At 39.4% G+C, this 15,126-nt stretch overlaps 2 protein-coding genes across 8 annotated transcripts in view; one reads left to right on the plus strand and one right to left on the minus strand.

Moving 5' to 3' along the window:
* LOC129168143 (beta-1,3-galactosyltransferase 2) overlaps window positions 1–6,189 on the minus strand; it is a 29,516-nt gene extending 23,327 nt beyond the window's left edge. For 2 of the 7 annotated variants that reach the window (XM_054753086.1, XM_054753068.1), the window contains exon 1: window positions 267–6,152. The gene's annotated coding sequence lies outside the window, so the exon portion shown is untranslated. Of the gene's footprint in view, window positions 1–42 lie in introns of all 7 variants that reach the window. The other 5 variants (XM_054753077.1, XM_054753111.1, XM_054753103.1 and 2 more) reach the window with 5 other exon arrangements.
* On the plus strand, window positions 5,504–13,869 carry LOC129168135 (complement factor H-like). Its single transcript, XM_054753054.1, has 11 exons — window positions 5,504–5,666; window positions 5,747–5,938; window positions 7,158–7,337; window positions 7,410–7,601; window positions 8,504–8,575; window positions 8,658–8,711; window positions 10,620–10,676; window positions 13,036–13,197; window positions 13,360–13,521; window positions 13,647–13,672; window positions 13,779–13,869. Exons 1-11 carry the CDS (start codon window positions 5,612–5,614, stop codon window positions 13,791–13,793), a joined length of 1,167 nt encoding a protein of 388 aa, XP_054609029.1. The 5' UTR covers window positions 5,504–5,611; the 3' UTR covers window positions 13,794–13,869.
* The last annotated feature ends 1,257 nt before the right edge of the window (window positions 13,870–15,126 follow it).

The following is a 15,126-nucleotide window of genomic DNA, read 5'->3' on the forward strand; positions in this document are numbered from 1 at the left end:
ACAAATCAATACGCAATATTGTTGTAAAAATAATGCCTGTACCTGTTCAACTGTCTCCCTGACATCTGTATGCAACAGTCTTTAACATCAATGGAGGCCATTTCAGGCATTCCACCACCCAACACATGAATAACAGCTTAAACTGACAATAAGCTACAATATGTCCAGAATTCTGCTCCCTGCCTCATCACAAACTGCTGCTCCCGTGACCAACAAAATTGCAGTGTGTTATGTATGCATTAACATTGACCTCAGCATAGACTTACATTGAAAAGCAATTCTTTTCTCACCCAAACCTGCATTCACCAGCTCCAGCTTCTGGTAGCGATTTGGGGCCATGGTGGCGGACAGCAGAAGGTGTTTGAGTATGATGGAGCAACAATTCCTCTGTCCTCAAAGTTCCGAGGTATTGGCCTGTGACGTGGGGTCAGAGACTTTGATGTGCTCCGATACGGCAGGAAGAGGCTCGTCACCTCAGCTATGAGAAAAAAAGGAAAAAAAGTTTTACGACAGGATTCTAGTGGTATACGCTTTTTAAAGAAACATTAGAATGTCTCAATTTGAGGCAGAGCAGAGAAACTGTTCATGGTTTTGTGCAGTTTTTCACTCAGTCAACATGACGATTAAACTCACTATTGTGAACAATGCAATTCTCCAATGTAAAATATCAACGTACAATTACCGTGTAAATAGTTCTTTTTTAATTTTTCTTATATTGTACGTACATGTTATAGCCTGCATTGACCTTTTTATAAAAAAAAAATTCCATTGAGTGCTCTATTTCTGCTATTCCCCTTTGCTGCTTTGCAAATTTCCCTGTGTGGGGATAATGATGGTTCATTTCACTCCATTCCTCATTGCAATTATGTAAATATATACATTAGCACTGGAGTGCAAAACAGTTCTTATTCTGAGTTGTCGCTTCAACAAAGTTTATCACGATAAAATCTATATTTGGGCGTATCTCGTAGATCACGCCACACAAACTTTGTTTTCTTCATGCACGTGTTTCCAAACAAGGAAACATTTCAGCTGTAATCACATCAATTTACGGTATGTTAGAAAAAAGCCCCGCTCGCAGTTCACTGTCTGGATTGTCAAAGGAAATGAAAACTACTTACCATCAACTGGATCTCTCGGAGCCGCAACTGACTGTCTTGGCGACGAAGTGTCCAGTTCATCCAGCCTGTTTGCCGCTTCTCTCAGAAGCTTCGATATGGACTTCATTGTGTTAGACTTTCGCGGCAAGTATGCGCATGGTGACGTGATACTGATGTTACTTCCTGTCCGTGGCATTTCTTCCGGTCTCCCAAGCTTCCATAACTACATAGCCACTGCAAGCAGGAATCGTGTAATCATGTATGGACTAGTCATCCTGGCAGAATGACCCGCCCACAGCCTTTGCTGGTTTCTTCTTGTAAATTTTCTTCTCGTAATATTTTGAATTTATTCCTATAATATTACTTTTCCCTTGAATTTTTTTCTCCCAAAATTACACCTTTTATTTTATTTTGTTTCTCTCTTATATTGTTAAAAAAAAATCTTCATAATATTAGTTTATTCTCGTAAAATTGCAACTTTTTTTTTCATTTCAGCTGTTTTTTTGGGGGGTTGTTTTTTTTGTTGTTTGTTTTTTTAAGGGACCGCACGGTGGCGTAGTGGTTAGCATGTTGGCCACACAGTCACAGGAGATCGGGAAGACCTGGGTTCGAATCTCCGTTGAGCATTTCTGTGTGGAGTTTGCATGTTCTCCCCCGTGTGTAGGTTTTCTCCAGGTACTCTGGTTTCCTCCCACATTCCGAAAAGATGCATGTTAGGATAATGGGTGACTCTAAATTGTCCATAGTTATGAATGTGAGTGTGAAAGGTTGTTTGTCTATATGTGCCCTGCAATTGGCTACCCCGCCTGTTGCCCGAAGTCAGCTGGGATAGGCTCCAGCATACCCCCGTGACTGTAATGAGGAGAACAAAATGGATGGATGGATCTGTGTGAAGTTGGTGATTCATGCAAACATCTAGTGTTGGCAAACAGGAAAATAATCTGTCAGTCTTGTTCACTGTAGTTTTCTCGAAGGCACCGCGTTCAGTACTACAAGCAAAGTTTTCTAACTGACTTTATATCACCAGCCAAATTAGAAGAAGACGAAAAAAAAACCAACCAAAACACAGGCAGTGACCGACGCAACACATGCAGTTTACAGCTCTGTCTTGCCAAATGCATCACGTACGTAACGAAGCAAGTTGGCTGTAGCAAGTCTGTCTAGGAGGGGGGCGGTCGCTGTGTGTGACTGACCAATCCCAGAGCATGAAGAGTAAATACATAATACTTTAGCTTAGATTACATTACCTTAACACTGCATGGAGTCAGCCGTGGCATGTCCGACATGATAGATTGAAAAAAGGTTCTCCTTCTATTGCGTGTGGAGGTGGTAAGTTTTTGGCTTCTTCTTCGTCCTTCTTCCCCACTCCGTTTGAAACGCTTTCTTAAGTTTAGATTAAATAAATTGGACGTTAACTAGTTAATTCGCTATCATGCTATTCTTAAAGTCTCTTATGTCCCTGCAGTGATCCCGTAGCCTGACAATGTGGTGTAAACAAAGAATGATAGGAGTGTAAAGGTGACTAAAGGGGTGTTATTTCATGTCTTCAGGGCTCTAATAATGGCAAAAAACGTATGTAGCAAGTCATAAACAGGTTTTCTATGCTCCAAGAAATATTCTGTTTATTAATATTTGATTGGATTTATTTGAACATTTCATTTCACGTCGGTATACATTATTTTTTGAATGTGCCGCAGGCCACACATGGCCCCTGGGCCGCACTTTGACTTTGGGCCTCCCTGCTTTTGAGGAAAAATACTTTGGGTCTTGCACACGAGAGTAAAACGTGACAACTAACCCCGTTCTCCACTACGACTTCATTTTAGGGGTGTGGTTGAAAATTGTATTGTAATTCTTTCAGTTCTTGCTGGTGGCAGGCGAACATGGGAGTTTATATGAATATAAAAATGTCATTCTAAGTGTCAGGTCGGTTATAGTCACATGAATATGACGATGTCTGTGGTAGTGGTCGGGTGATATTACAATAATATACATTAAAACAGCTCGGACATTGATGTAGCAGTCAGAAAGAAATACAAAATAAAGAAGACATGAGGGGACCCTGCAGCCACAATTTCACTCTTGAAGAGCTGACAGCATTAATGAGGGGGTCTGAGACTAATTTCACTTTTACGGTACAGTATTGTACGTCACGCTAGCGAGCTCATTTTTCAGTGGACCGTCCCATCTTGTCACTTTTCTAAAAAGAAAACGTGAACCTTGACCGCAAACTTTTGCCCACCCCTGCTCGAATGTCATCACTATAACGCTCACTGTCACGATAGTGCTCATTTGCCTGCTGGATTGCTGTGATTTACTGTGATGCAATCTCTCATCTTCCAAATTTATGATAGCTTTCCAATTTATTACCATTTTTTTCTTCAAAGGGGTGTTTGTTTTTCAAGATTATTAAGACTATACACTTGCTCGCTTCAATCTAGTAAGATCCCATATAAGAGCTTTTTTATTTCATGATATTTTTAATATTCTGGTTGTGCTTTGCCTTACATGAGAGGAGCAACATGTTACAACACCATTTTATCTATTTAATTATTATTACTATTATCATTTGATTATGTTGTTGGCTCTATTGCAACCGTCAACCGGGTTGTGTTTGTTATTTCAACATAAGCGAGCTGGCTTTGGAACAGCCGGGAAAATCCTGAACATGTGAGCCAACTATCCTTTTCAAGGTCAAGGTTGCAGTGGTTCCAAGCAAGGTCGAAACACCACAAGTAATTTAACCCTAAAGACACCACATGTACTGTACATTGTGATGGACGTTTTACCATTAGGCCAATTGATCTTAAGTGTTTCTGCTAACTGGGTACAAAACATTCAGACCGTTTTTTCACTCTTACATTCTGGTGTCAAATTATAGCATTAATTGCAGTTAATTAATATCCAGTCATATTTAGTGCTTTTTTTTTAAATCTTGTTCATCTCATTTTTAATCTCTAACTTGACGGTTTCTGTATGCAAGTTGCCCTGTCATAAACATCCGTTTTTATGCCTTGGGCTTCTTGTGCTTGAGTTGTTGGGGGTGGAAAACAATGGTCAGTCACACCCTGAAGTGTGCATTGATTGGCTGTCATTGTGTTTGTGAGGGCAAGGTGAGTAGCAAGGAGAAAATGTGAAAATAAGGAGTTGTCAGTCCAATGAATGGAAAATTGACATTTCAAAACTGCCCCAAAGGCACCATTTGAGTGATATGCCTTCTTGGTAAGGAGTTTGCTTACCACTTAAGCAGCTCAAGTTTAGCCTACCACATCAACGCAAAGCACCCAGTCGTGAGTGCAGCCAACGTTAGCAGCGAAGACGTTAGCAATTTAGTGAGCCAAAGCAAGGCTCTTTGCTAAACTAAACTCGAAGGTTGCAGGCAGCACTTGGGACTAGCCTCAGATACAACGGGATGTAAATAGCTAGCACTGTATTTGTTCAAGTGCAAAATACCTAGAGGTGAGGGCTTTTCTCAGCAATTTTTAGGTGAGATTAAAAAGGATGATTAATTAGACCAATTAATTACAGATTATAATTATCTGTTTTCCATCTTTTAAATCTCTTGACAGTACTAGAAAAAACTATACACCAGACGCATGAGGATGTAAATGAGTCAGATTTCCTCTTACATACTATTGCTGACTTGATCTCTTGAGCCTTTTCTAACCTTAACCAGTCCATTTTGGATAAAAACGGCATATTAGAACGGTGTTGATTTGTTTATTAAGTTTAAAATCACTGTCTATTATGACGCCAAGGCTGGTGGCCGTGGGACAGACATGGTTCTTGTGGGGGCCCAAGTCCATGAGGGCGTCACTGTTATTCAGGAGGATAACGTCTGTCTTCCCCTCATTGATTTTTAAAAAATGTTGAGCCAGCCAGACCTTGACGTCACTTAAGCACTCGAGAAGGGGTGTCAGGGGGACATGGTCATTAGTAAGAGGTAAGTAAATCTGGCAGTCATCTGCATAAAGGTGATAGGAGATGCGATGGTTTCTAAATATTGTAATAAGTGGGATAGAGCAAATAGGATGGGCCACAGAATTGATCCCTGGGGGACTCCACAGTCAAGGGGGGATGTGGATGTGAAGGCCCCAAGTCCCACATCAAGGCATCTCCCTGACAAGTAAGAACTAAACCACTCAAGGGCAGTCTCCCTGACATCCACACAACAAAAATATAAACGCAAAAATGTTTTTGCTCCCATCTTTCATGAGCTGGATTCAAAGATGTAAAACTTTTCCTATGTCGCAGATATTGTTCACAAATCTGTCTAAAAATGTGTTAGTGAGTCGAAATAGGCCACTCCAACATGTGCAGTTTGACTGTATGAAGATGACCTTATTTACACTTCGCAACAAGGCTCTTCAGAGCAAACAGCATGCTGTCCCAAGCATTGGATGTCTGTGTTTGCTTTTGTGTGGGGGGGTACTTAACAATTATTAACTAGTTCTGATCTGATTGAGAGGATTTGTTCAGTTTTGTCAGAGAATATTACAATTCCTGACAAAATGTCTCTCAGGTGTCTTGTGTTTATCCTAATGTGGTGTCCCGCGGCTCTTCGTGGTAAGTCAACTCCATTTTTGATAGCTTGTAAACAATAGAAGTGAGTGCAGCCTCTTGTCTTTCTTTTGTGACTCTTTCAGCCCAAAGTGCGGCAGAGTCCTGCTCTGCTCCCCAAACGGATGGAGGTTTTCTAGTGCCTGAACAGGAAACCTATTTGCATGGAAGCAGCCTCGCATATGCTTGCAACGACGGGTGGAAACCAGCAGTGGAGGGTTGGTGGGCCACCAGCTTGTGCCTGAACGGCTCATGGTCTCACACACCACGATGTATTGGTAAGTAAAACACTTAAATTGCAACACTTTCGGGGAAGGGTCGGCATTTGAAAGAGATTAACAGTAACAGTTGTGTTCAATGACTTACCAGTTTGTAGCTTCTCCCTCTTCACAGGCACGAGTGTTGCATCAAACCTGCTTATTTAACTTGCTGCTTGGAAAAAAGTGGTTACATCTCGTTTGCACTGTAAAGACCAGGGTCAGCGCAACTGATTTTGGCAGTAACGTTACCTCATTGGACAGCACCTTGATGACCCCAAATTGGCCAGATACCAATTCTTCACATCTGACATCAATATAGCAAAATATTTATATAGACACCCATTGCTAGTAAAACATTCAGACAATTATAGTTTTAGTCAGATCATCAACATCATGATTGATTTTTCTTTGCTATGCCACACGTGAACATTCCACGTTAAGTTTAAAGTGCAAAGTTGAGTGTTTAGAATAGCAAATTGGTGCCATGCATGTTATTCAACGCAGTATGCGGTCTAAAAACCATTTATCGATACAACCTTTCCTAGGGGTTATTCTACAATTTGAACTGTAATTAATAATCAAAGCATTGGGCATACAGTACATTGCAATTGACAAATCAATAAAACGACAACATACGGAATTAAGGTTGAATTGAGGCAACTGGGCTTTTCTTGTTTGTTGAAGGCTTCGTCTTCGTCTTTTTTTTTTTTCAAGCGTGGATTCTCCCTGTTTATGTCTCTGGTGAAATGCAAACCCACCGACACCCTCAGACAAAAGCTGGTTTACCCCAAAGACAAAATCCCAAGAAGCCAACTCAGTAATGTTGTTTATGCAGTGCAGTGTAATGAGGAGTGCAATGACCCCTACATTGGAGAGACCAACAAACCCTTATACAAACGCATGGCACAGCATAGTAGAGCAGCTGCTACAGGCCCAGAGTCAGCAGTTCATTTACATCTCAAAAAGAAGGGACATTCCAGTGAGGACAACAATGTCCAAAGTCTGGATAAGGAGGGCCACTGGTTTGAAAGATGTGTGGAGGAAGCCACTGGATGAAGCGCTGATCCTGGATTCTATTTTTGCTGGCAATGTCCCAACAAAAAAGTTCAAAAAAGTTCTTTGTACATGAGCTCACCACTTCAGAGGGCAGCTCTGTTCGACTGTTTTTTCACCACAAAATGTCATTCATAAATTCGATGCACTTGTTGAAAACTTGTCCTATTGTTTTTCCCCTCAGATGAAAGCAGCTGCCTCCCACCAGATATTCCCAATGCAAAATACACAGAAAGTAGTGAAGGCTGGTACCAGGAAGGATGGGTACTTCGGATAAAGTGTGATGAAGGTTACCAACACAAAACGTGGGAAGCAACAGTCACATGTAAAAATGGAGCCTGGTCCTCCCTACATGTTTGTGAGCGTAAGTCACTTCATAAAAAATCGGAACAGTATTCCAACCTCAGTTGTTAATTATTCATTTGCTTATTTACAGGAAGTGGGAACGCTTGTATGGTGCCACCTAAAATCCCCCACGCTGTCATCATTCTTCAGAAGTACCAGGAGATATTTGCAGCAGACTCTGAGGTCCAATTTGAATGTGAAGAGGGATACAGTGTCCAGCCAGCAGACACCAAGAAGTCCATCTTTTGTTTAGCTGGAGGCTGGAGTGAAGCCCCAAACTGCAGTAAGAGAACAGACTGTGGAGCTACTGTACACCAGTCACAGGAACGTAGGGATATTTGGCCTTTGGGTGAAATTTCAGGATGAAGCTAAAATGCACTCTCTTCATTTGACCTTCTCTAAACTTTGACCTTCTCTAAAAAGTCCTACTGATTATTATGTCAGCACTTTTTTGCACAACTTGCAGTTCTCTAATAAGGATTCAAAATAGAGTGCACTACTTGGCGGCAACCAACAGAGGTGCTGTTGATGAACTGGTTTGCAGTCTAAAGCAGGGCTTCTCCAACGGTCTCAACCTCGGACCCACATTTTCCAATGCTCGTTAAGTCGCAACCCACTTTTATTGAAGTCGATTTGATTTATTTGATTTAATGTTTTCCACTTATTTAAATGATTTCTACTGTTACAGTTGTATTATTTTTTTTATGCTTTTGATTTAAGCCAAAGCATATGTATTTGTTGTTTTTAAATCGCCTATGCCATTTTTGAAACATCAGCACACATAATTACATGTCCAAAGTCCATTTTAGAGGAATTTATGAGTGCACTTTGTCAAGGGAATGAGGAAGAACCTAATGCATAAATGAAAAAATTAAAAATAGTACAAAACAACTGTGCAATGAATATATACTAGAGAGGAAGATGGCTAAAATATTGCTAAATTTGACTTCAAAATCATTTAAAAAAAGTCAAGACATTTGATTATATATTCATATTTAAATGTCATTTTTGACTCGCTGTTTGCGACCCACCCAGAATGGATCCATGACGCACTTTTGGGCCTCGACCTACTCGTTGAGAACCACTGGTCTAAATCATGACATTATTATCACATTTGTCAAAAAGCTTCATAATCCACATTTACACATGCAATGCACGTATATTTGTACTTTTTTTTTTTTATAGCAAAATCACAGGTACCAGACGTTGGGCATGATGGAGACACATTGGATAAGGTGACAAAACCTGTTGATGCAAGTAGGTTATTAGCATGTTCCAGTATGTATATGTTTATTATCCACACTATTTCATGACAAGGATGTTCTCTCTTTGCTTTCAGACAGAGGACGTGGGCGTGGTACTCATACTGGTGGCTCCACAGTCGCTGAAACAGGTGGGAGACATTAGCTGTCAGTAAAACTGCTGTTTATGTCCATTCATGGACCCATTTTAAGAATATTTAATACAACAATATAAGACAACAATAAATAAATGTAAAATAAACCAAATAAGCACTACTTGCTCTCATTCAAATCCTTTGGCTTTTTGCCCCCAAAGCCCTTCTGCGTCCAACGGCTTGTTTCCTGTAACAATACAGTATGAGCAACACAACAACAACAAAGCACACAGATAGTTGTGAAAATGAACATGAAAAGAGCTGAAAAATACTCATCTCACCATACCAGTTTCGATCCGAAACAGATACTGCGCTTGGTTTCGATACTACGAGGTAGGTATTTGAATCAGTTCGCCCACCCCTCTGAGTCAGGCCTCCCCGGTCGGGATGTAAATCTTTTTGTGATAGACCATTCGGTACACATCTAGATACGGGGGTTACGATACAATGTAAAAACGATATATCTTTTTCAAACAACGATTCCATAGGATTTGGTACTGTGCACAAACGATACGATTCTACGGTTACATTTGTTGATGTCGACTGTAAATGGATGTCAATTGTGGAATGTTGGACTTTGTTCCACGGTTGCTAGTCTTGCGATACCCGGTGCATGTCTATAAGGATTTGGGGTCTCCCCGTGGGAGCGTGGGTTTTCTCCAGGTACTCCAGTTTCCTCCCACATTCCAAAAACATGCATGTTAGGTTAACTGGCGACTCTAAATTGTGTGAATGTGAATGGTTGTTTGTCTATATGTGCCCTGCGATTGACTGGTGACGAGTCCAGGGTGTACCCCGCCTCTCGCCCGAAGTCAGCTGGGATAGGCTCCAGTATACCCGCGACCCGAGTGAGGATAAGCGGCATAGAAGATAGATGGATGGATGGATTCTCATCGATCCAGGAGGCTGCTCCCGATGCAGTCGTTTTGCTCGCTTGTCAAACCGGATATCCGGTCGCATTGGTTTATCATTCACAACCCTACTACCCTGGTGCAGCAGCTTGAGAAAAATAAAGACGAAGCACTCATACGGTACATACAGATACATTAAAAACTATCAGGTTTTCAATAGTATTCAAAATCAGGGAGGCGTGAAAAAAATAATTGACACATACACTATAGTCTGACATTCTTTCTTGACTGTACAGTGTGTGTGGAGTGAATATAAGAAAAACAATAGCGCTTTGCCAGTACAGTCGTCCTTCGCCACTTTGCGCTTAGAATTTCTATCACGGTTTTTCAAAAATATATTCATTAATATATCTCGCTGTTTTGTGGTTGAATACGGTCTATTATTAGTTACAAAAAAAGGCATATTTAAGCTCATTTTACGTATTTTATGCCAAAAGTAAGCATTTTTAACCATAAAAATGGCTAAATAATCTAAACTACAAATGTAAGACACTGGTCACTAGGTGTTAGTAATGTGACTGTAATGTTCGGTGAGACTTCGCCGAACAAAAGGCTTTTATTGCAGGTTTGAATTCTCTCACAGCAGGCACAATCATCCCTAAAATGGGCTACTGTTGCGACTGTAGCCCACGCCAAGTAAACTCTGAACTTCCTGTCCACACCACCGCAAGACATTTACAGCATCACACATTTTTGTTTATAATGTCTTACATTGCTTATTTTCTGTTATTATGTTTACTACATTGGGTAATACGAGTGTAAAGGTGACTATAGGGGTGTTATTCTATGTCTAGAGGGCTCTAATAATGTTTAAAACTGTATTTGGAAGGTTGTAAGCGAAAATATTCAATTTATAAATAAGGAATTCTACTTCGCGGAAATTCACTTATCACGATCTGGTCTGGAACCAATTACCCGCGTTAAACGAGGGATTGCTGTATTCTTTATGTTGTCGGAAGTGTAAAACGTGAATCTTCTTTTTCCTCCCATAAAGGATCTGCGACAACTTCTGACAGGACCGACAGCACGAGCACACCTCTGGTGGTACAAGGTAAAGTCACTCAGATGCAACATTTCTCATTCATCGCACATGGTTTCATTTGTTTGGTTTTTATGTGGTTAGAAAGGTACGATGCGAACAATTACAACTGTCGCATTACCCACGCGAGATATGTCTTCCCAAAATGACTGTCATACCGAACAGCCTGTGTTTGGATTTCACATTTATGAAGTCGTGTTTTTTCAAGGTAGGAATTGAGTGTTGAATCAATAGTTTAAGGTGGTTTTTGTGACATATACCGGATGTTCGCGACCAGTCTCAGTTACGGGTGCTATTTCTGTATTTAACACATACATAAGGCGCACCGTATTATTGGGCGCAGACATGGTAAAACATATGCTAGCTTAAAACATACGCTAGCATGCATGTCAGCGTGTGTTTTTAAAAAGGCAACGGGAGCAAACTGACTCCGGTTGTACGTTATTTAAGTATTTGACAATGTACTCACGTTATTTTTTTTTATCAATCCTCATCCACAAATCCATTAAAGTCCTCATCTTCTGTATCGGACATGAACAGCGGGGCAGGTTCTCCATCAAACACGTCAGGTTCCCCGTCGTCCCCGCTCGAACAGCGGTGCAAGCAGACACGTTAGCCCAAGCAGCCACAATCCATTCACAAATTGTGGCGTAACTCGACATGTTTGGGGGGCCTTTGCCAAAACGATGTTGTTTTGCACAATTCAGATACCGGCACTATATACCTACTGGGGGCGTGCCTTTAGCGTCCTCTTTCACGCGCACCCTTCCCCCTTTAACGTCCGCATGCTGTCCGTCCGCCACGTCCGCCTCTCGTCTATATAAGCAGCGTGTCGGCAGGAAACGCTCCCAGTCAGTCAAGCGGAGCGCTCATCAAAGTCACACAGTAACACTTACAGATTTTGGAACTCGGTGCACACATAAGGCACGCCGCATTATAAGGCGCCCCCGTCCATTTTGGACAAAATTTAAGACTTTTAAGTGAAAATGCGGTAGTCATTTTGAAGATCCTAAAAACAGCACAACGTCCTCTGTGGTGGACATGAGGACTTACTACTACTACTACTACTACTACTACTACTACTTTTCCATATAAAATGATGAAGATGGGTGATGTACCAAATGCATCAAGATGCAGAAATATGTTTTTATTTTTTTTCATTATTCATAATATGACTGAAAAAAAGGGTGGCATGACAAATTTTCAATAGCAGTTTTTTTTTTTATTGTCCATTAACTCATTCAATACCAAAGATGTATTTATACCTTTTTATAAACCCGAACGCTCGATCCCAAAGACGTATTTATACATCTTGTACGTTTTTTTGCACGAGAGGCAAAAAAGAGGTGATGATGCAACTGCACACTAATGGATGTCACTTTGGCAGAAGAGCCCGGCATACATCATTTGCATGTAAAAACACACTGGACAGCAAGGAGGAAGTGGAAGAGCATGGAGGAGTAGCGTGCACATGGTTCGGCATTGTAGGGGAATTTTAACGCATGCACACGCACAGAAACACACACGCACGCGTGCACACTAGTTCCAAATGTGAAAACTGTAAATACTGTAGTTCATGGTGTTGTGTTTGTAAATAGTTATTTTAATGTTTAAAAAAAAATCCTTTTTGTGTTGTTAATGTTGTGGTATATAGTTGTTTGGATATTTGAGCTGTCACAAAAGCAAAGTGAACGTTATGCTTGAAATGTATCTTTTTGCAAAAAGCTGGTTTTCTCCCTCTTTTAGTGAGAAACTGATATTTTCCTGAAACTTACCTATGTTCTACTGCTTATTACTAAAGAATGGAAAAAGGTAGAAAACAAACCTTTTTTCCTGATGAAAGATGGAAGTCTAATCTTTCTTTTGGTAGGTTCCATGTTCGTATAGCCGTAGAACACAATATTCTGTCATCTACGATGTCATCAGTGGCTGACGCTGTACTTTTTTGCTAAATAACACAGTTACACCATAAGTCTGAAAAATCATAAAACACGTTTTTGTGAATATTTTTATAATAGTTTTACATGCATAAAACAATTCTAAATGCATATAAATTATGAATAAAAGGGATAAATGAACATTTAACGTCACTTTTGGGTCGCTTTCTTTGTCAAATGCTGGCACTTGCAACTTTCTTTGGCTATAAGTATAATTACAAAACTATAAAATCATGTTTTGTGTTGCTATTTTTGAATTTCTGGAACGGGCTAATCGAATTGACATTATTTCTTACGGGAAGCATTTATTAGGTAAGAGTAAGTTTCGGTTAGAGTCGGACCTTCTGGAACGGGTTAATGATGTTAACCAAGGTTCCACTGAACATACATTTTCTCCTCTATTAATTTGAAATGACATCTTTTCTACATTTCAGTCACCAACTGCGGAGCGTACCCACACATTTCAAACGGCGATGTCGTGAGAAAGAGTGCAATGTTTATCAAATACGCGTGCAACGCTTTTTACAAAAGGGTTGGTCCTGACACCGTGGTGTGCTACAACGATGGCACGTGGTCAGAAGTACCAACATGCAAAGGTAAGGCAACACCGCTCTTCGTCTCTTTTACATTTCTGTTCTGTTGAAGATTAAAAACAAGACACATTTAAAAACAAAAACAAAACTTTGTTTAGTCATTGATAATTAGCTCCTTATGACTGAAGCGAATACAAATCCTCCCCTTTTGTTAATTTTGCGCAGAAGCCTTTTGTGAAGTGGACCTGGATGAGTATGCAAACTACCACATCAAAGAATCTGGAACAATAATCCTAAAAGAAAGAGAGACCAGGGATGTTCCGTGCAAGTGGCAGAACTGGATCAGCCGCATTCGGTGCACAAAGGGAAAAATTAGCGTCAGCAGGTGTAAGTATACACACGTATTCATCCTTTACTTGATAAAGCACAGCAAGGTGCTTTTTTTATGTTATTTTTACATTCAACCGCCCCTGTTCACTCCCAAGACTACTAATGTTTATTGTGTTGTTTAGGTTGTCATTACTTGGACTACTACTCCGTAAGTGCTTTCTTTTCAACATTATTTGTAACATTCATGATTATCTGGTATTAGTTTTTCCACCTCGGTTGTTAACATTGTTTTCTGTCTTCCATGTGGCACCCAGCGACTGTGTAACTAGTCCACGACCCCCCCCTCCCCCCCAAAAAAGACAATAAATCAATAAATACAAAAATGACAAACGTCTTTATTTTCTTACACCAGGGGCGTCAAACTCATTTTCACCGTGGGCCACATCCCAGTTATGGTTATCCTCAGAGGGCCACTTTTTTAGAGTTCTGTTTTAGAATTTTGTTAATTAATTATTACATCAATTTTTCATTAATAACTAATAAAAAAAAATAGTCATTTTAAATTGGATTTGACAACAAAAAATGGAAGGTTTTCTGTCAATATTGATAACAAATGCATGATTTTAAAAAATATATTTTTTAAAGCTGTTTTTGTTGGTAATATTAATTTTGTTTTCACTTTAATATATTTTTTAATGTATTGTAAATGTAGCGGTAAATGTTTATTACCGGTAAATTATTGTAAAAATATGTTTTAAATACTACATTTTTTCATATTTTTGTAAAAATATTTTTTTATATATTACATTTTTTTTACTAATTTAAATATATTTATATTAAGTAAAAAAATATAAAAATTAGCATACAGCATACATATAAAAATACAATAGTATAAATATAATTTTACAATAGTAGAAAAGTAAAATAATGAAAAATAAAGCTTAAAAAAGTAAAGACAAAATTAATATTAATAACAAAATTACAATATATATACAAATATATATTTTTAAATAATATTAAAATAAGTGTCCTTTTGACATGCATTATTTCAAGGCTTTCGCGGGCCACATAAAATGATACGGCGGGCCAAATTTGGCCTTGAGTTTGACACATGCGTCTTACACATATCAAATGAAAAGCAGCTGTTTGAGCCGTGTAAAATGTATGGGCTGATTGACATTTTCACATCAATGTTAAATTCTAAGAGAAATTAAGTCGATTTTCTGGTGATTTTTTTTAAAGAAAAAGCTAATGAATTCTTAAAAAATCATGTCAAGTGTGACAACTGTGAAACTGACAGGATGATGTTGTATATAACAAAACAACGTACTCCCCGTCAGGGAACGTCCAGGAGTGGTTCTGTGTCTATCGTTCTGTCCGGGATTTCGGATCGACAACTTTTATCAAAATTTAGCGCTAAAAGTATTTTTCCTCGTCTAAATGTGACCCACTCTTACTCCACCGGTATTATCTTGGCTTCCGGCATCTGCTGTGCAGTAACACTGACACAGTAATACGTCTCAGAAATGTCTAATATAATTATTAGCCATATCTGTGTATAACATTGTACCAATAATCATACTTAGCATTATAATGTAATACATTATTGATGCCTTTTACTACAAATACGTTAATAATACTAAAACAGTATGAATAATACAG

The sequence above is a fragment of the Dunckerocampus dactyliophorus genome, chromosome 2 (genome assembly GCF_027744805.1).
Source record: "Dunckerocampus dactyliophorus isolate RoL2022-P2 chromosome 2, RoL_Ddac_1.1, whole genome shotgun sequence".
Taxonomy (NCBI): Eukaryota; Metazoa; Chordata; class Actinopteri; order Syngnathiformes; family Syngnathidae; genus Dunckerocampus; species Dunckerocampus dactyliophorus.

Excerpts from the sequence above, each read along its gene's own strand:
- LOC129168135 (XM_054753054.1), top strand. The coding sequence starts at position 5,612 with ATGTCTCTCAGGTGTCTTGTGTTTATCCTAATGTGGTGTCCCGCGGCT. Across the intron at positions 5,939-7,157 it reads TCACACACCACGATGTATTG|ATGAAAGCAGCTGCCTCCCA; the intron begins GTAAGTAAAACA and ends TTTTCCCCTCAG. Across the intron at positions 8,712-10,619 it reads CTCCACAGTCGCTGAAACAG|GATCTGCGACAACTTCTGAC; the intron begins GTGGGAGACATT and ends CCTCCCATAAAG.